At 39.8% G+C, this 22,328-nt stretch overlaps 1 protein-coding gene across 1 annotated transcript in view; it reads right to left on the reverse strand.

Annotated features, from left to right (window-relative positions):
* Positions 1 to 6,737: 6,737 nt before the first annotated feature.
* Positions 6,738 to 22,328, reverse strand: part of ADAMTS18 (ADAM metallopeptidase with thrombospondin type 1 motif 18) — a 123,804-nt gene continuing 108,213 nt past the window's right edge. Inside the window, exons 17-23 of the mRNA XM_058528325.1 lie at positions 20,939 to 21,080; positions 18,558 to 18,684; positions 15,198 to 15,402; positions 14,357 to 14,542; positions 12,154 to 12,366; positions 9,792 to 9,939; positions 6,738 to 7,415 (exon numbers count right to left, since the gene is read on the reverse strand). Of these exons, the coding sequence (XP_058384308.1) occupies positions 7,300 to 7,415; positions 9,792 to 9,939; positions 12,154 to 12,366; positions 14,357 to 14,542; positions 15,198 to 15,402; positions 18,558 to 18,684; positions 20,939 to 21,080 (1,137 nt within the window). The 3' untranslated portion in view covers positions 6,738 to 7,299. The remainder of the gene's footprint in view (positions 7,416 to 9,791; positions 9,940 to 12,153; positions 12,367 to 14,356; positions 14,543 to 15,197; positions 15,403 to 18,557; positions 18,685 to 20,938; positions 21,081 to 22,328) is intronic.

Below are 22,328 nucleotides of genomic sequence, written 5' to 3' on the forward strand. Positions count from 1 at the left end.
TACCTGCCATAAAATCTACCCATTTAAAGTGTCCAATCCAATGGTTTTTAGTATATTAACGGAGTTTCGTGACCTTCAACATCCTTCTTAATTCATGGCTCAGGGAAAAGCCATAGCTCAGTTCCCAGAAGATACCAGACTTTTGGAAAGGGAATGAGTTAGACAGTTTTAAAAACTGGTACTTTCATGAGGTCACCTCTGCCCTACATAGAGGAAGTATGACAACATTTTTATGCTTCTTATTGTACTAGAGCTTTTCTTTTAGGGGCAGGAGCTTAAGTTAATATTAGAGATACCATATGAACTCAGCAACGTTTCTTATTACATTTCTATTTGAAACTCACTACACATTAAAATTGTCATTAAACTCAATAAAAGTGTTTGCCTGTCAAGCAAAAAAATCGCTAAGTATCATATAATACAGTGAAAAGTATACTTGCATGAAAATCATTATAACTGACTTTATGCCTGGACTTCCCGTTAACTCACTAGGTAATTTTAGGACAGCCCCACAAATGTTTGGGTCTCAGTTTCTACATTTGTGAGAGAGAGAGAGAATGAAACAATAACTAAATTCTCTTCCAGCTCTTAATTTCTATCCACTAATTTGCAAGTGGGCCACTCTCTCCTCAATGCTATAATTTTGTGATTTCATTATTTTAAAAGGGACAAAAACTCACATCCGCAGTCTGCATGATCCTAATTTGTGTATGCAATGTTGACAATAATACAGACTAAAAACAAGCATTATCAAATGACTGGAGTGAATGTAAAAGTGAGGAATTTTAAAAAAAAATCTTAGGACTCTATGACCTTGGACCATTGCCTAATGGTTGTATGGATAAGCATCCCATATTTTCAAGTATCAGTCCCTTTGGGTCAGGACAAGATCTGTTTCTATGCTTGGATATCACATTACGGTTGATGCTTAATAAATACTTGTTGAAAGAAAGAATATATTTAGATAGCAAAAATGCAGAAAAAAATGTTAGTTTAGGCAGACCAAACTACAAAAGGGTGAGTATAATTCTGTGTATGTCAGAGAGACTTTTAGCATGAAAACAAGTACTAACCTCTAAGAAAATGTGCAATGTTTGCCCCTCAGCTGACCAATCTGTAAGTAATAAAAACCCTGGACAATGACGGCATCATAACAAAGGAAGAAATTTGCTGAATACAATAACAATTATTCCTTTATTAGTTTAGGACTATGCAGATATATAAATAGCCATGTTCATTTTAAATATCTGGAACCAATCTTTAAAAAAACCTGTAAATTAATGAAGTTAGCCATTAAACAAGAAAAATCAGAGGCCCAGAACAGCACAAACCATGAAATTAACTCGTTTATAATTTAGCATGGCCAAAAAGCATCATTCTAGCAGCTCTTCCCTATATTATCAAAGATGCTGTTTCTTTTGTCTTCTGTTGTACAAAAGCTGAAGTTACCATTTTCATTCGGTAGAGTCAGCCAATGCATTTCCGGCAATTTGTAAGGAAGTGACAGTTGGCCTGATTCATAAAAATGATTAATTCACCTCTTGGCACCTAATGACTAGGCAGGAAATAGGACAGAAGCCTTCATTCGGCCCTGACTCTGGAGCTCAGGAGTATACTGTTTTCATTCGCCCTGGGTTTCTCCACCACACACACGAGGCCCTGGGAGTAATTTGCCAAAAGAGACTTCCCCATGGGGATTTCACTGGCTTCTCTATCGTATGCCCTTTCTTTTTTAAAAAAAACACAGTACATTAGCTCTTGCATATGAGTGCTTGACTGAGAGAAATGGCCCATTGCCCTCAATACCTCTCTTCCACTGCCCACCAAACCCTGCTGTAGGCTACTGGCACGCTTGGGAACGAGAAGAAACCCGGAGAACGATGACCAGCGAACTGGTCCCTGCTGGTGAGTCCTTTTCTTGACCCATCATTTACTGCCCCAAGAGTTTCCCAGGTGAAACATACTTGCAGACGATGAGAGTAGGCCAGGCCCCTTTATCATTAGCTGAGTTTAGCCCAGTTCTACACCAGGGGGCATGGTGCCAAGGGACCTCCTTTGCCTGCACAAGGCAGACAGACCCAAGGCACTTCTTTATTTGCCCTAGACCAGTGGTTCCAAAACTAGCTGTTCCTCAGAGAAATTTGAATACTTTTTAAAATATAAATCCCCAGGCCCTACCCCCAGGTTTAATTAATTAAATTTCTGGAATGGGGCCTGGGATGTTTATGTGTAAAATATCCTTAGATGATTGTGATGTAGCTAATTACTTAGAAGTACTGTCATGAGACTTATTCTAGATCCAACCAGGCTTTCAAAGGGGTTGGGGCAGGGGAGAGAGGACCCTCTTTCCAAGAAAGGGGAGCTACTCAACCCCATGTATATGGAATGAGAGTCTGCAGAAACAGAGGAGCATGCTAAGGAACAGTGGAGCTGGCGAGGCCTTCTGCCACGAGGGGGCTGCCCCATCCTTCTTGTGCTCCAGCCACATGAAAGAAGAGAAAGAAGGGAGTCAAAGAGAGAAACATGTCTGGGCCTTGTCTCCAGCAGGAACAACCCCTGGCCTTAGCTCACCTTCAAAGACCATCTCCTCCAGGGCTCTGATTGTTAACTTAGCACAGCAAAAATGCCACTCTGCACTGCACAGCAGTTTTAGAAAGTCTGTTAGCCCTCCACAGCTAACATCCCCCTTTCGAGGGTTAAGGAGTACCAAGTGTTCATTTAGAGTGGTGTTTCCCGACAAGCGGTATGGGCATTGCAGTGCAGCACTGGGTGACATCAGGTGATGTGCTAACCTGTATGGGGCAGAGGCAACCTAAATGGGGAGGCCAAAGCCATGTAGGGAAGAAGAGAAGAGGGGTAGAAAGAAACAGGGGGGTGGGTGGGGAGAAATGGCCTACAGGGTTTCCTTTTCCTAGACATTGATGTCTCTTTCTCATACCAATTAGGATGCTGGGAACAATCCCTGAACCTCATTTGTCTGTTAAACCAACCAACAATTATATAAATTACTTTTTGTTATTGAGTGACCTGATTATGAATTCAACTGTGTCCCTCACTAAACACAGTTTAGGAAAAAACTTAGAAATACCTTGCAATTATCTCTTCATAATGTTCAAACAGATGGTGGTTGTGTGCACGAATAAGGCAATTTGCCGTAACTTTGCAGAAACTGAACACATTCAGAAAAATACATTCTGGATATTGCTCCTGATGGCTTCTCTATACACAAAAATTTGCTGAATAAGAGTCACTTATATCACGATTCTCAGTGTCTATCAGCAAAGGTGCAATTAAATGGATATAATTTGCCTTTTCTATGTACAAATATGAATTGGGATTCAAGATAAAAATAATCTTCTCAACAGAAAATACCATCTTTATCCTAAGCTTAGTGAGGCTAAACTGAATATTCTGAGGCGCTATGAACAGTTCACTTATTCTCACTGAGGAATTTTTTCAGATATGAATTCTGTAAACCAATTATGGTGACTATATTTTTAATTAAAATTAATTTAAATATTATTTAGTGGGCTTACTTTTATGACTACCTTCTATTCATGGCGAATAATATAGATTTTCCATTTAAAAGAGTTATAAAAAGTTTGCTTTATTTTTATTTTACCATATTTTCCTTAGGTCAAATCATTTTTTACTTAAACAGAAAAATTGAAATGAAAAATTTAGTAGAGGTGTTTTGTGCTTACAGGGAAACTCAAGATGACAGTAAATGAATGACAGCAGTTCAAGAATCACTTCTCCCTGAGGTCCTCTCTGGAGGAGGAAGATACAATCACCCAGATCCATGAGTGACTAATGAAAAGTTACTGCAGGTATTAAGATCTTCAGCATCAGTGGAGACCACAGAGGTGTTCGAGAACTTAACATCTTATGGGAAAGATAAGGTAAGGCAGACAAAACGTGGAATCCATATACATATTTTTACAGTTTCTAAAATAAAGCCAAGAAGAACGTAAGTAAATGGCCTGTTCTACATTGCATTAGCAATGATGGGTTCTATGCTATTAATTCCATAAACCATTTCTTGCATGATACACACTGCTGTGAGATCATCATTCCTACCGCTAGTGTATAGAATGCATGCCAAGAGAACTGTGCTTCTCTCTCTCTCTGCATCCTAATGGACTTGGCGTTGTAGGCTCCAGACACTCAGATTCTATTGTCCAGGAAACACTATCCTCCCAGAGAGCAGCAGTTATTAGAGAACAAAGACACTTCGTTATGCAACAAGTCTTAAAGTATCCTTTATTGAAAAGACAGGCTAGGTGGGAATTTATTACCTCCTGTCTCCAATTCCCCATCTTAATTCATCCCAGCTCTGCCCATAATTCTTCATCTTTATATTGTTCATTGCCAAATCCTCTGCACATGCATCTCAGGGGCCATAATAGAGTTCTAAGGCTTAGATGTCCTTCTTGCTCTCTCTTTTCTAATCTCTCCCAGAGTAGCGCAGAACAATGACAAGAGATGAACCTTTTAAATCTGATGGACCTAGGTTTGAGTCCTGGGTCATCATCACTTGATGACCATGTGCCCTTGAGCCAAATATGTGATCTCTGTGAATCCCAGAGTCTTCACCTGCAAAGGGCAGATAATGGTACCTTCCTAACTAGGCTGTTGTGGGATTAAAGGGTTTAGCACAGTACCTGGTACCCATTAAACACTAATATATGGTTGCTTTTATTACTATTTTCTTACCAAATGGTAAAAAGATACCTTTTCTCTTCTGCCATCTATTCCATTTTTCATTCTTGACCACAATTTCTTTTATGTTTGCCAAATAGCAATAATTCATATAAAAGTCCTCTTAAATATATTTTAAAGATATGCATGCATAAATGACCCACATATATACATATACATACATATATATGAATGTATGTAATCACATATTCGGGGGAAATACTGTATATTCAGGTCAATTGGACTTACTTTGCCCAGATAATTTTTATTCTCCACTGGGCTGATGATTCAAAATTTGGAAAAGCTGAGAACAATTGCTTTTTAATTTATTTTTTCTCCCTTCCCCCCCTCCACTCTTTCTTTCTGCAGAAATATTTTACCAGAATGCCTTTCAAATCGGAAAAAATGAAGAGAAAACCAACTACATTTGTATTTATCTAACTTGGATGATTTCCATAAATAAATGTTGGCGTGACCATTAGAGTAGAAAAAAATAATTCAGTATCTCCATAAGATGGTAAATATGTCATCTATTGCATCCTAGAATTTGATGGTTTCTGATTTCCTCATACACAAGAAAAATCATTAATTAATATCTTACCTTTCTCCCTGAACTTTTTCTCAAGTTTTCATTGAGAAATTATTCTGAGATTCTTAGTCAAGATTTATACAGTTAAATCACCTTGGAAAGAACTGACTTCTCATTAATTTATTCAAGAACTTAACAAGTTTTGAAGATAAAGAAACAGAACACTTTATTATAAAACTTATAAAATAATTAAATATTACACATATATTTTGACTTTTCTCTATAGCCCATAGTTTTATTCAACATTTTCCCTCAGAATTAATATCACTTACTCAGAGAAATGAGAACACATAAGAATAGGTTATTAATAAATTAATTTTTCCATAAAATAATGATAATTATATAAAGAAACAAATAACTTGCAATTTTTCCGAGGGCAACGGGGTGGTGATGTGGAGCTATTTTTTTCTGATGATAAAATGGCCACTACTTTAGGCTAAGCCATGTAGATTGAGAGAATATTCTAATCATTATTTTTCTGAGACTTGAGAATGCGTGATTTTAATTAGAATGGGAAGAAAGGATGCTCTGAATTTAACAAACCGCTGTCTAGTTGTTTGTGCTGAGCTGGCAAATCCCTGTTTGAATTGAGACTTTTTAAAGCAGTAAAATTGGGTTACATTCATCAAAGAAATTGAGGAATAGAGTAGAATTATATAAATATGCCCTTTATAACCACATCTCAAAAAATTACAGAAGGACACAGTCATGTAAGTTACTTTGGTTTTGGCAAAATAGTGTGGTGTTTTTCCAATTGAGAACAATTTTAAGCTCATTAGTGCATACCAACAGCTGGCTTCTGAAGACTGAAAATATCATCTGAAAGATCATAAAATACTCTTATTCATTGAAGGCTCTTGGCATATTATGATTTATTAACATCAACGTAGCAAGAAGACAGATGGATTTTTCTATTGCCACTGTGACTTTGTTCTTGTTAACTAAATCAGGGCAAATTTAGACGTGTCAGTTAGTAGGAAAAAACCACGTGGCCTTTAATTCCCCAAGCAGCTCTGATATATAGGGAGCATTATAAATGATGGTCTCCTCTCCTTCAAAACACTGCTTTTTGCTATTTAGCTCCTCCTAGATTTTTACCAGAAATGGACATCTCACCAATTCTGATTCCCAAAGAGCAAACTTGAGGCTCCTGTGCATGTACTCAGCTAGCACCCAAAGTTACCAGGTTGATATAATGTGTAGGGTGTCAATAGCTGCCTTTCATAGGAGTGTTGTTTTTTTCAGAGTGTGAATTTCAATTAAATGGAGACCTTAAACTGTCCACATTGCCCTGTTTTCGGAATATTTCTTGGAGCACTTTTCAAGTTGTGAATTTTAGTCTTGGAGACTCTCGATAAGGAGAAGATACTTTAAACAAAATAATGCAAACAACACACACACACTGAACAAACACAACCTGACACCTGCTAGTCCAGTGGCAAGCACGACCACGAGCTCCATTTGGCTTCTTGCGTGACTCCTGGTTTAACGTGTCCACAGTTCAGTCAAACTGTGAGCTCCAAGTAACTGTTAGGCAAGGCGTTCCATCCATAGTTGATTGCTTCAAGTCTCAGTCTTTGACCTGCAGTCTTAAACGACCTTTTCAAAACAGATGTCTTTGTCATGGAACCCTCTGACGTTCAAAGGGGAATCTGTCCCAAAGTTGATGTCCGAAAGTTGACAAGATTCTCACTTTGTCAAAATTATAAATTTGCTGTATGTCGGCGTGATTCATCATTTCTTGCATGTAACAGTGCAAATCAAAGTTGTTTTGTTTCTGTTTTTTTGTAAGTCAGATTTGTCATCGCTTCCCATTTTCAAGTGCTTCTGAGTACCATGTGCTTTGGGGAAGTGAAGAAAGAGGCAGTCTGTTCTTCAGAGCCAGCTCCTCAAATACTGCAGCTCACAAGTGGTTTGCAGTGTTCAGCTTTCGATCTGAAAGGTGGCTGGTCTCTCCAGAGGTTGAAAGGTAAGACCCTGGCCCTACTGTGTTGGAGAGGCCATCAAGATCAGCTCTTCCTTGTGCATGACTTGCAGCACTGTTTACCATAAAACTTGTGGTTGCAGACACCATGCTGAGGAACTAGATGACACCAGCTGAAGAAATCTACACAGGATGGATCCTCTAAAATGAGAAAATATATTTAGCGTGTTAGGAAAAGGCTCTTAGCCTTTTTCTTAAGGTAAGGGCTTACAGAACAAACATGTTGGCTCCACCTGCCTTGTGCCTCTGAGTGGTTCTTCCATCACACATTAGGACTTGCGTAGGAGGGTGCAGGATTAGGACACCTTAAAGGACTATGACCATTAACAAAATTTAAACCAGTGGGGGGAAAAATGGATGTTAAAAAAAAAAAAGTCATATCTAGCTAGAAGTTAATGTCTAATCCTCCCCAAATAGCTGGGGAGGTACCATTTTGCATCTAAGGGTATGCACAAGGAATCCCCCAAGGAGCTTGTTGAACCACTGATTCTGCTTCAGAAAGTCTGAGGTGAGGACTGAGATTTATATTTCTAACAAGCATCAGGGGATGGTGATGCTGCCGGTCCACGCATGTTACTTTGGGGAGCAACGAGACTAATATATTGGGAGTCAGGACCCCTGGATTTAAGGCCCACCTGCAACACTCTATGGCCACGAGATTTATTTAAAGTTACAATGTGCAAATAAGTGAATTTAAGTGAGCACCAGTCATTTCTAACTTCTTTAGTTGTTTAAATAAGATTACAGATGTGATTATCTGTTGGAAGCAGAAGACTGTACATCAGGGATTCTCACCCAGAAGGGCCTCAGGAGACACAGAATACACATGAAACTGTATGTAAAATTTTCTTTATGTAAACATGAATGCACATTTAGGAGGCGGGGCTCTGTTGTTTTACTGAATTCTCAAAGATGTGACTTCAACAGTATTTAGAGTCTACCCCATACGTGAATAAATATTCTCATTCCTAGCCGGAGTTGTTTTCCCCTTCCTCTATGTAAGCCTTAAGTTGACTTTACCCTTAACTCAGCCAGAACTACACACCACTCATGGGCACCCAACCATGTCCTTTCCAAATTCATCCTTCAGTGGCTCCCCACTGTGCTTTTGGTCATGATGTGCAAGGCTCTCATCTCTTCTGCTTCATTTCCAGCTGCTCCTAATTTAGATCCTATCTTTCTATGATTCAGAACTGCCTACATTTCCTTCTTCAATCTTTGATTCTTCTGCTTCTAATTTTCTTTACACACACACCCCATTTCATAGTAGCCCCAGTGATACTTTTAAAATATAAGCCAGTTCACGTTACATCTCTGCCCCAAACTCTCCCGTTAGCTCCCGTCCACCCGGAGTGAAAGGTATAGTTCTTACAATGACTGACAAGGCCCTAGGATCTGGTTCCCACAGTCCTGTACATGTGGGTTCATCTGTGGCCGTCTGACTAAAGGGTGGAAATTTGAAATTATCGCGGTGAAGAAAGGAGGAGATGGTCTGGGAGAAGTGCTCATAATGTGTGTTTCTTCTCCCATAAGCTTTTTGCTGAGAAAGGCTCCAGGTTTATAGAAATCTAGCATTGCCTAGAGGTGATCTGGCTCTGAGCAGCTTCTATATAACTAGTTTTCTGGTCTTGTGCAAGGCTCAGATAAGATAGCAGAGAGAGAGAGCAGAGGAGGGAGAATTGATGCCCCAAGCCTGGAGCTAAGACTTTAAGAAGTAGATAACAACAACAATCTAGAGATGGGAGGTGATATGGACAGGGCAGAGCAGATGAGTAACAGGCCCAAATCTGATTTTCCACAAGTTAGAAAATGTGGCAGAAGAAATTAGACAGTCTTGGAAAAGCTGTGATTGGATAAAAAGAAAACTCAGCAGGTACATGATGGAAAATGATTTTTTAGCACAAGGAAATCTGATTAGGCTGAAAAAATATGTCATGGTGTTCGTTAGACTACTTTAAAATAAGTTATACTAGTGAGAAATGGTATAGTTCATTCAGATAATTGAATTTCCCATTTTTCTATCAGCATTCACTGATGGAACTTCATGTAGGTGTAGTCTTAGGATATTACATATTCATTGTAATTGAGTGTAATTTATCTGTCTCCTCAATTAAAATGAGCACTCCTTGAGGGCAATTCTTGTTGACTCGTGCATTCTGATTAGCATAATCTCTGGCAGACAGTGGTTACTTTCTCATATGTTCAACTAATTTAGTTTAAAAAAATGGACTTGCAAGATTACCATTTCCCCTTTCAAAGTAAGAATTAACGGCTAAAAAGCCTTATCATAGAACTAAATGTTCCCTGCAACGCTGTGCAAATGAGATCTTTTGGAGCAGGAACTGCCCCGCATTGTGTCTTGCACACCCCACTGCAAGGAGTGCCATTCACATCAACTTCAATGTGAATGGCAGCCCCTGGAGTGGTGCAATGTACGAGCTGCACAACCAAATATGGCGGGTGTTTGAAAAATTCTCTGAAGACGAGTAAAATTGACTGGAGCGTGGGGCCCTTTACCTCTCTTTTCAGGAGCTGGACAAAAGTTGGTATTACAGGCTCGGAGCACTGGAGGTTTCTGACGGAGCAGACAACTTGAGGAAGGCCGGCCCTGCTGAACACAGTGGACTGACCGGGTCTGGACCCCTCCTCCACAGGTCACCGTGCACTGCAGAAGAGGGAAAAGAGGAAGGAGTCAGAAACACTCAGCTGGATGGCGTCCTTTCTGATGTCAGTGACTTCAAATAGAAGGAATCCCCGTGCTTCATGACATTACCAAGATGCCTGTCAATAAAACAGGGATTGTCCAGAGCCAGGTATATGTGTTCATGGTCCACAGAATCTCTTCTGACACATGGGAGCCATTTGATCTGATTAGAAGGGTCCTAGGCCAATGCTATCTATTTCGCTCAAGAGCATGGGTCTCCCAGTTAAGTGACTCGTACAGGAGAGAGCTTCCAGAAATACAGAAGCTGCAATAAGAATGCAGAACAAATACAGACACATCTAGGCCATTAATCACAGTATTTAAAGAATTCTAGATAATCTCTGCAGATGCAATCGTGGAGGGGATAGTTCAAAACTAGGACAGCAAAAGAAATGATACCCTGAAACAGCTTTGGAATTAGGCCCTCGGTGGCCAACCAGATGCTGAGTTAGCATGGTGGATATGGTGCTTCCTAGAAGTTAGGGAGTCTACTGACCAATTAAAATTAAAAAAAAAAAAAAAAAAATAGATGAATAACAAGGACTATCAACTTTCTTATTTTTTCTGGACACACATATGAAGACTTAATATTTTCTTGTTTTTTCTTTTGTTATGAAGTATCTTTATATTATCTGGCGAAAAGACAGCCCTTTATTTTGATTTGCTTTAAAAAAATTCACTAGCCTTATTTTATTGCAGATGGGTGAAGACTTCATCTTGGACAAGCATTACTATATGGACTGATATTTCGGAGGAAAAAATATGTTGGGGTGGAAAGAGTATGAGTTTTAGAATTAGCCCAACATTCAAATATAAATGTATGATTGTCATCCAATCATTTAAACCAAGAGTTGGCGAGCTTTTCTGTAAAGGGCAAGATAGTAAATATGTTAGGCTTTAGGACCATATGGCCTTTGTTGCAACTACTCAACTCTACATTTGAGCACTAGAGCAGCCAAGGACAATACGTAAACAAATGAGCATAGCTGTGTTCTAATAAAACTTTATTTACAAATAACAAGCAGGGGTTGGGGGAGCAGATTTGGCCTGCTGGCAATTGTTTGCTGATCCTTGACCTAAATAACCTTATAAGAATCAATTTCCAAATCTGTTAAATGAGAAAAATAATGATAAAAATTTTAAAAAGAAATCCATAGCAATACGTATAGCACCTAGCATAGTGTCTAGCCAGAGATATGCGATCATGCTAATTTCCTTCCATGTTTTAGTTCCCAGATTCTCCCAAAGACACACACATATACATACACACCTGTATATATAAAAACATGTGCACACACACACACGTACACACATGCACACACACACATGTACACACATGCACACACATATACAAATGCATGCACATATGCATATATAAATGTATAAACAGACTCATGTACACTTCCACCTGGCCCATGTTAAATGTCGAGGTGGGAAGCACCTCTCAAGCCAGTGGGTTCTTTGAAGAGCTATGCAGCGTCTGTTGGTTGGAATGCTGCAAGGACTGAAACACAGCTTTGGATCCTGAGGACACATTGTTCTCTCAGTCTTAGCATCACACACCATTCCTAGCCAATAAGAACCAAACCAATGTGACCCAAGTGTCATCCAAGTCTTCTGAGAAAAAGGGTGCCTCTAATATCTGATGAGCTTAAAAGCTGGGTGTCCTTGGCTGAATTGCCTAACTCTCCGAGCTTTACCTGCCTCATCCATAAATAGGGACCCACAGATATTACCCACTAGTAAGATCATTCTAAGGATGAAGTGAGAGAATGCATGTAAATACTTAGCATAGTGTACAGTAATGATGTGACAAATGTTAGCTATTATATTATTCAGAAACATAAGAACCAAATGAGTCAAGACTGTGAGCAGCATTCCTAAAACAGAGAAGACTCTAGTGGTGAAAAAAAAAAAAAAGAGAAAAAAACCCCAACTCCACAAGATGTTATCATCTCCGTTTTCTAGATGTGAAAACCGGCTCACAGATTATGTAACCTGCCCAGGGCTACACAGGTGGTGGAGCTGGCCCAAGAACTCAAGCCATTCTGCCTCCAGAACTCGAGCCCTTTGTTTTTTATGTTTGGATGGGTCTCTAAAAGCAGCCACTGACGGACTACCTCCTTTTTTCGAATCTCACTTAAATATAAACCTCCCAAATCTGCAAGTGCTCACCTGTTGCCATGGCGATGAATACCATCCAGCTGCCATATTGTACACTGGACGAGCCAGACAAGCCCCTCGGTTGCAGGTTTCTTCCAAGTCCAGGTTTGGTTTCTTAATATTGCGACATCTTCGCTCTGGGAAAGTTATCAGCTTTCCCTGGAAGGCCTTCTCGCTGCATTTCATTTCCCTCTTCCTCACACCCAAACCACAGGTCACGGAACACTAGGAGCCAAGAAAGGTATAAGCCTACAGAACTCCACAGTTAAGTCTGCTGAGCAGATGTGTTCCAACATAAGGATGCACTATCCATGAGAAATTGAGGGATGGGATGATGGCAGGTCAACCACCTGCACACAAAGATCCTAAAGATACAGCAACCAAGTCCCTCATGTGATAGGTGAGGACCCAGAGGCCAGAGAATTTGAGTGACTTTCCCAAAGTCACAGAGCGCATTAACACCATGAGGCACTGTAATACCACAGTGAGCAGGGACCATGAGATACCACATGGATGTGAGTGAGACAAAGTCCAAGAGAAAAGATCGGCAGAGGATGAGATGAGGGTCTCTGTGTAGTGTTTATTTGGATGTCCAGGTTTGGGGTTAAACACCTGTGGGTCCAGGTCTACCTGAGGCCTCTCTGAGGAGGTGGGAATCTATGCCAAGGAGGCAGAGCACAGAGATGAGGGTTAGAGGCAGCCAAGTGGGAAGAACCTCCTATAACAATTATCCTGTATTTTTATCTTTCCTCTCCCTTGGCTGAGATATAACCTGACGCCATGTTATGGCAGGCTATGGAGGCTAAGGAAATAAGTATGAGAAAACTTGTTTCTGTTTTAAGTATTTTAAATAGTATTATAGGATGATGTATGGGACCTTGATAAAGTGAATAAATCAGTAAGAACTGGCATCAGTGTAACTTTCTATAGAAATAAAGGGTGACACTGAGCTTCATACTTACAACAGCTCCATTGTACAGACAAGGAAAGTGAGGCTTAGCCCTGTTAAGTTGCTAGCCCAAGATCACACCCTGAGTAAATACTGAAGGCTGCATTCCAATGGGGTAAGTCTGAGTTAAGCACAAGGATTAGCCATTAGAGTACAATGTCTCTTAAAGAAAATGTGTGAGAAGGGAGATGGACGTACTATATACTTATCACTAAGATAGAATAAAAGGGCACTGATGGGAAAGATCCAGTGGCTGTTGGGATGGAAGCTCCTCCTCTACTGGACCACACCATGCCCACTATTGACCTTTTCTCTTTCTTGGCATCTGTCTTCCTCACCGGACTGTGAGCTCCTGAAGAGCAGAGACCTCGCCTCACATGTTACCGATGCACACTTCAGGTTGGGCTCCTTTTCTTGTGTTTCCTGTACCTGTGAACTCAACTGAGTTCCCTAAGCCAGAAATCTAGGAGGCATCTTCCAGTATTCTTTTTCCCCTACTCCCACATACGCCTGGAGGGACCAAATGGCCTCTTTAGGAACTCGCAAAGATGTTGCTTCTCTCCATCCCTGAAACACTTGCATCTTAATTCCTGCACTACCCACACAAACACCTTTCCTGCCTCTGGGATTGCCTGCTTTGCATTGGTTTCCCTCTCTCTAAAATGAAAACTTGATTGTTCCACTTCTTTATGTAAAATTTTAATTGGCTCCCCAATGTTTATATTTCTAGTCTGTCACTCAAAGCCCTCATGATCTGTGCCTGATGACATTTCCAGCTTCCACACCGCCCCCCCGCCACCATTCCATTCTGACTGTGTTATATTCTCTCATTTCTCCTTCATATAGAATGCCCCTTCTCTCTGGAACAACATATCCTGAATCCCACCTTGGCCCGATTCCTGCTCATCCTTCAGGCTCACACTGCCTAGAAAATCTCTTCTGACAAGGATACCTCCTGAAGTCAGGGTTGGATGGACCTCAACCTCTCCCATGGAATTACAGACCCCATCACAGCACTCCGCACCCCTTGCCCATGTTTCTATATGAATGCTTTAAGAAGTTTTGTACCTCCACTGCCCAGGCATAGGCCCAATCAGTGTGACGGGTGCTTTATCCACGTTCGATGAAGAAATCAGGAAGGAAGAGTGGATAATTGGTAAGCATCTGGTATATATGTGTGGAACAGACAGGAGATTTCAGCATCTGGATGCTGGTGGGTGAGCTGAGCATTTCAAAAAAACCCCAGCAGTATATCTAAACTCATACCTCACTCCATGAAGAGACGATCCACTGCAGCCGGTTGTTTTTGGGGCATCGTCCTAGGACACAGCCCTCCTGTGACTCTGGTCTCGGGATGCTGGAGCACAGGCTCTCGGGGAGGACCTCTGCTGTGGCAGAACTTTTGCACAGGATTTCTCGTTTCCTCACCCCTCGCCCACAGGTCTTGGAACACTTGAGATGAAAACAAAATGCTATTTGCATGCTAGTTTCAAATGGTTTTCTTCCAGGTAAATGCTGAGAATATATTAATAAAGTATTTGCAAAACTATTTTTAAGCATTAGAACCAAATGCCCAGAATAATCCCTTGCAGCCAGTAGGAGAAATCCTTCCTCCAGTCAGAGGACTTAAATACAGATTGGCAGTCACCTTCAAAATTCTTTACGCCCGACTCCTCTCTGTATATTCTTCTAACCCCACCTCTTTCCACCGAAGCAAGAGTTAAATGTCCTTTCTATGCCTCACTCTTTGTATTTGTATTTTCCATCTGCTTTGGAGAATTCAGTAGCTAGTTTCATCTGCCCGTCTTCCAACATTCAAATCTTGTCTAGCTGTGCTCACCAGTCTAGCCTAAATAGCCCCCTCACACTAATTTCTGGACTTCTAAGGAAGATTCTAAGTTATTGTACAGAGGTTCCCAAACTTCAGGATGCGTTAAGAATCACTAGAAATGCTAATTAAAATGCCCTATCACGTTAACTCAGTGTGATTCCCATGAAGGTATAAAAAGCTGAGATCCCCTTAGGGAACAAAGACACCACCTCTACTTTTGCAACCTGCTTTTTCCACGAGGAACGAGACCAGTGACTCCAAGTCTTTCCCAGTTACCTGAGACCAGGGCCCGAGGCTCCACTCTGGAGGGCAGGCATCATTGTTGCAGACTTGAACCTGAGTGGGTGTGCTCACTGGGCAGAGAGAATGTAACACTGCTTCCTCCTTTTGGAAGGGCTTCTTCTGGACACATTGGATCTTCCGGCTCTGCTGGCCCCCCGCACACGACCTACTGCACTCACTCCATTCGCCCGGCTTCCAACTTTCAGTGAAAAACAAAATTACTTCCAATGAAGCTGAGACTTTGGATCACCACTTCCAAATCAGTTACTGTGCAAGATTAACCACCTGATGAAAACCTTAGATCAATTTTAGAACCAATAAGAGTGATTCCTACTAATTATTCTTTTATAGATGTTGAAGTCTACACTGATGTAGTCCAGTTGTAGGAATCACATTTAATCACTACATAGTTCTGGGGAAAAATACGTACTTGCCCTCTGCAGGGGAAGAAACATGTACCATTTGGAAATCTGAGCAATTCATCCACTCAGCCAAATTTATTGGGATCCTAACCCTGTGCCAGGGACTCTCTTAGGCATTAGGGTTGGAAAAATGAATGAAGCAATATTTTTTCCATTAAGGAGCCTACAATACAGTGAAGAGGTGGATATGTGAACAAATAAAGACAACATTTTCTAATAATTGCTACAATAGAACTTAATACAAAGTACAATAATGAGACTAATGGAAGAGAGATCAATGAGAGAGAGAGGTGTGTGTGTGTGTGTGTGAGTGTGTGAGTGTGCATGCACAGGAAAGAGGGGCGCATTCATAGGTCTTTCAGAGAATATTTCTAAATAGGCAGTTCCTCCAACTTCTTTTCTGGTCAGTCTTAAAATTTACCGATGGGTTAAAGATAAAACCTCACATTCTTTATTTAAAGATTGCTATATCACTTTTTCCACAGTTATCTGAGACTTGGTGTATATTGAAGGGTGATCAACTACAAATTAAACTATTAATCCTTTTCAACAACTACTTTTGATTAATTGAAATTGTATGATTTGAGGGCCTAGCATAAAAAAGATCCACTAGATATGATCATTATACATTTCAGTCACAGCAGCAATGTATAAAACTCATCTTGGTTTATGCATATTCTAAGTATCATCCTAAGAAATAAAACATCACTAAGACCAAATGTGTTTTTGTTACACCTTTGCATTTCTCTCCTGGCTCTATAATTTTTTCCTCTAGTTTCCCACACAAGCGTGATGTGTGAAGTTAAAGACCTTTAGTCCAGAGAATTTAGCACATGAATTCTAGGATTATATGTATCCTAAAACGTTGCATAATCCATATTATCTTATTTAAAGAAAGATGATATCAAATAATGTCTTATGTTTGTACAATCATTTGTATCTTATAAGAAGATGCAAAGAAAATATATATTATTATGAAATTATTAGTTTCAACATTAGCCTATAAAGCAGGCATTTTTGTCTACCAAATTCAAGTTTCTTTCCCTTATGTGGAAAATATGATGAGTCTGTAAAAGTACTAGAAAGAGCATAGCACAAATAGACTTTTTGCATGACATGCAGAGCTCTCCATACTTGGGCCCCAGCCTCACTTTCCACCTCGCCTCATTCCCTATCAACCCCTGCCTCAGAGCCCAGACTACTACACTGTCAGTTTTCTCCCTTACTGCTTTTTCACACGCAACATCTTTATAGCACGTATCTCACTGCATCTTAATTATTTCTTTACACATCTGTCTCTTCCTTTCGATTGTGGGTTCATTGATGGCGGGAACTACAAGCTATTCATTTCCATATCTCAGTTCTCAGCTCAGAGCCGGCATATAGTAAGTGTACACGACGTGACTGTTACGTGGGAAAATAATGGAGTTAGATCAGTTGAACTCCTTTGTCCTTATAACTCTAATAGTCTAAGCTCTTATTTCTAGTATATCCCTGAGGAAGAATAGTCCCTGAAAGGTCCCATTATTCAACAGAAAATACTGAGATACAGATAATAGGATGGAGAAGAAAGGAAGGGAGCAAAAGATCCTGCCCATTTCACCACTCCGATTGTGCAGTCATTGCGAGGGCCCGTTCTGCTTTTAAATAGCCAGTAAACTTGTTACTGCACAGAATGTCATTCCTATATGTAGTCATCAGGGAGGTTCTAGGAGTTTGGCATGACCTCTGCTATCTCCTTTTTCATGGATGTACATACAAATGGGGTCCCTTTCTTCACTTGGCGGAAATAACCAATGTTGGGAATAAGAAAACATCAGTTTGCCATTAAGGCCTACTCACAATCCCTACATATACTTATACATACATATACACACACACACGCCCCCCATCTAGGGGAGAGATTACTCCTCAAGGGTCAATAACACTGTCTGGTAATCATGTCTTAAAGCCACTGGGTATTTCTTGGAACCAGATATTTCTTAACAAAAGAGGAAAATCCCTGGAAGCCCCCCAAATTTCTTTCTCCTTTTTGTGTTCAGGATACAGCTGGTTCCAGATTCTAAGAAAAAACCTGGGTTGACAATTAGGCATATGGGACTGGAGGATAGCTGAAGCCCCAAACAATTATGACAAATACACTATTTACAAGGAAAAAAATATATATGCATCTAAAAGAATTGTGCAATATAATTGCATCACCACAAAGCAAACACTACTTATTAAGATGATCTGAAACATTAGTGAAGACAACATTGCTTTAGAAGAAACTCTGTCAATTCTATGTAAATACATTTGGCGGAAGATAAATCACATAAGGAGAGACTTCATTTGGCTGGGAAGATTACTTAAAATTAGGGTTCAAACAATAGTGTGACTAAAGTCAATCCAAAAACAAACCCACTGAGCTCCCCACAGTGTACCCTCATCAGAAGTGGATGACCACTTGGTTTCTACCCTTTTCTTTTTATTTTGTGTCTTGCTACTGTGTAATTTGCATTTGGGGTTTCATGGTCTGCTTAGTATTATGATTTGTAAATTCTTGGAAGACTATATAAAAGTTTGGCACACAACCACATGTAAATTTAACTAATACAGGATTCTGTGTTATTTAAATATCTGATTGATTTAGTTCAGAGAAGAGGGGCCTGTATGCAAAGGCCACAAAAAAAAGACAGCTTGATGCCTTTTTTATCCCAAGGTTAAGTTTGCATAGCCAAAGTCAAATGAGTGTCTACAGCAAATTTGTGTTTTCAAGTTATATATTTTAACCTCAACTATCTTCTTTCTTCAATTACTTGGGGGGTAGGCATTCTATCTATTTTGAATCACTTTTGATCAGCAGCATTGACAGTGGCTTTAATTATTTCCTATGAAGAATAAAGGCATACAAATACAAAAATAACCAGAAAGACATCGTCAGATGACTTACTAGGCAGGGCAGGAGAAAGCATTGCATGTTTTGGGTTCAGTTGCTGGCTTGGATCTTGCATTGCAGAACGAGGAATTGACTTGAGTATTCTGATCTCGTAAGCAAATGGCCTTTACACTTATGTAACCTAATAAGACATCAAAAGTTACAAAGTGAAAATTATAGAAAACCAATTCAATTTAGTTTCCAAGTTTAGCTTCTGATTTACCAGAGTTCTGATATTTTATTGGGGATACAGAATCCACATATTGTGTGATAGCACCTCCTTTTGATAAAATCTGCAACTAATTTGAATGCCACTTTCCCCTGAGATAATAGTTTTCATATTTTAATAATTTTTACTTGTAGCTTCTTAGTTTTAAAGACTGCTGTGGGTTCTAGAAACATACAGCAATAAATACAACCTTTTGAAAACACGGCAGCTGTAAAAGGAAACATCTCACAAGCTTTAACTCACACTACACACATCTAATGGAAAAGGTTCCTCAAAGAAAAGCCATTGGTGAATTACGTGTGGAAATGCGAAGATTCTGCGTTTCCATGAAGCACCTTCTACTTCCATAAGAGTATGATGCATATATAAACAAAAAGTTGAACTCACTGAATATGTATTCATACCTGTCAGCTAAGAGTGGGTTTTTGTTTGTCTGTTTTAGTGGCATCCCACTGGCCTTGCTTTCAATATTCATTTCAGGATTTCTCATCAGAGCCATACATTGTTTTGTGAATAACTGTATTTGTCAGCTTCCCAAATAGGAATGCTACCTACTCTTTCAATTGTGTTTATTTATATTTACATGGTACTTCTCCTTAAAATGGAATCCGAGAAACAATGAAGTCACTCCTGCTATAACGATTAGGTTGAAGTAGGTTTGCTTTCAGGAGGCACTTAAACCACCCTGGCATTCTCTCAAGTTACTACTGCTGGAGAACTTATTCATTTGGACTCTTCTTCTCATACACCTTGCACCCATCATGGTCTTTGAGTCACATGAAGGGATTGCTGAATCAAAGCAAGGGGAATCCCACAATGCGCTTCTCCAGCATCCTCCCCTTGGTTGGGTTTATTCCCTGTAAATGAAAAATGGGTGGAATCTCTCTACTTCCCAAGGAACTGTGCTCTCCCTGGAACACCAGGAAGTTATTGCAGATGCTCTCAAAGAACATTTGACATACGAAAAACTGCTTGTGCTCTAAGACTAAGTGAAAAAGAGCATAAAGATACATCTATAGCATGGTTTGTGTTCTGTAAAAAAAGATTACAAAATGATACCTTTGCCACATGTATGTCAAACACACGTTTTTACGTTTGCGTAAAAAAAACAATAGAATGATTTAGACACAGTATTGACATTGGCTATTGCCGATAGAGAATTATGGGAGATTATTTTTCATCTTTATAGCATATTGCTTTAAAAATGTTTATTAAAAAATGAATATATTTTTAATACCTTTTAATTATTTAATATATTTTTTTAAAAAAGAAGTATTTCCTCATATTTCGTTAATTAGCATAGGCACCTGAAGAATAGGCCTTACAGACGTAAGAATTTTTTCATTTTCTATATTCCTATCCTGTCCCTGGTTCCAAGATGCCCCATTTTGCTAAGTGGGAAGGACACGGTAGGCAGCCCACTGTCACCAGGTGCTCTGAATATGAGGAAATGTGTGACCAACTACATGCTTTGGTTTCATGGACCTATTTATGGACTTTCATTCTTCTTCCCAAAGGGGCAAGTGTGACAAAGATTGACTTACATACAAATAGGTGATATTTCTGGATCTAAATAAAATGCCTGCCTTCTCCTCGCTGACAGGATGGCTGTTGTTTTTCCCTCCTTACAAGGGTTATTTCTCAGACTTAATCCATTTTCCTACTGAGAGAGAATTTGCTGGCCTCGCCCCTGAGGGGATGGAATGATACAATATCCACGTTTCAGAGGGCCGTCCTAAGTTTGCCTTACACGTGTTCCCACTCGTCTTGACCCAACCTTCTCTAAGTCCCAGTGGGAGGTTTACAACAATAGAAAAGTCAGGATGGGGAGAAACTAAACTGTAAGCTGAAAATAAAAAATACATATAAATATATAGGTATACATATCCTTATATTTATAAATAAATAGACATACTTTGTATACTTTTCCCCATAAGTTTCAGATGTATAACTTTTGGTTGTGGATGACTTGAGTTTGGCGAGAATTGGTTCTTTTCTACATACGAAAATTCTCAAATAGTACAACAATATTTGCTTTTTTACAGTGATGGTTCCCATAAAAGACAGCTCTTTTGTTGCTTATTTAAACCATGCAATTTAAAAGGCCTGGAGTGGAAGAACCTGTTTTAAGAAGAGACTTGGAAGACAGAATTAGGAAATCGACTACCTCCACCACAGGAGACGGAGCAATCGGACTGCACTGTACTCCAGGCGTGGATGTGCCTTTTTGAGGCTGGCTGAGTTCCATTCATGACCTTGGGAAGTGCATACTTCCAAGCTATCCCCGGATTTTTGCCTTGCATCAGAATCTGGACAGTGTAAAATACAAATCAGAGATCAAGATACACGTCAGACTCTGGAATTCCAGAAATCTCACTGAACATTTTAAAGATATTTGCATGACATTTTGACCTTAAAGTTGGTTCTCATCACTGTTCCCAAGTGTGTTTTATGTTGATTTAAAGTTTTCCCATGACACTTTAAAATGTGTACCTCCATATCATCAAAACTGATTTAGAAAGATGCTAAATAGGGAAAGCTGACTTGACATTTGTCGTAAGCCCACAACCCTCAACTCTAGGTTGAGTGAATGAATAAAGTAAAAATCATTTTTTAACATTATATTGAAGGAAAGAAGCTTATATTATGAGGTCTCAACCTTCACATTAAACTTGAAAACTTAGCATGATACTAACACACAGTGGTGCCCCACAGATAACGGTTGAAACTCAATCTACATCTACACATTCGTATGATTTACCCTGGGCCACAACTTACAATCCTTCTCCTGGGTGCCAGTAGAAGCTGGGCACAAGGGAAGCGCTCCAAAAACCTTAGAATACCCCACTTAGAGTTGCCTATCATCAACTTTAGAATCCAAGCAGGTTTCCAATAGGATTTCCAAAAAGAATTTGTCCAAAGAGAATGTGTCTGTTAACTGTGTACCAGGATGAGCAGATAAGACAAAAAGAAATACGATCAGAAGTAGAGGTTGGTAATATATATACTGGAATGGATTTAACCTCAAAAGGGCAAGGACTCAGGATAAATCTGATCCTCTAAGGTCTGACTACCAAGCTAAGAACAATCATTTTCTGCCATTTCCCAGGCGCCAGGTACCCTGCTGGGCTTTTTCTACATATTATCTCAAAACATTCCTCTAACAACTCTATAACATAGCTGCCTGTTTGTTCATTGGAAAAAACTGAGAAGAATGAACTTGTGCGAGATCACACAGAGGCTCAGGGAATGGGCTTAACATAGAACTTAGGACCTCTAACAAAATGTGCCTTCACCCTGCAGTACGTCACCTTGCGTCGGATATGGGCAAACATTATTTGTCCCCCTTCCTGATGCTGTCTTTTCTTAACTAGTCTTCTCTTTTTTTCTTTCAAGCTCAAAGCATGAATATAAATAGCTGGTTCTCTTCCACTCCATGAGTCTTGTGGAAAATTCTTGACCACCAGAACTGGGCATTCGTGCCCAAAAGCAAAGCAGATTTCCAGTTAAAAATAGGAATCCCTGGCTCTATCTCTGTCTCGTGGGATCCCACCTCA

This window comes from Diceros bicornis, chromosome 32 (assembly GCF_020826845.1).
Source record: "Diceros bicornis minor isolate mBicDic1 chromosome 32, mDicBic1.mat.cur, whole genome shotgun sequence".
Taxonomy (NCBI): Eukaryota; Metazoa; Chordata; class Mammalia; order Perissodactyla; family Rhinocerotidae; genus Diceros; species Diceros bicornis.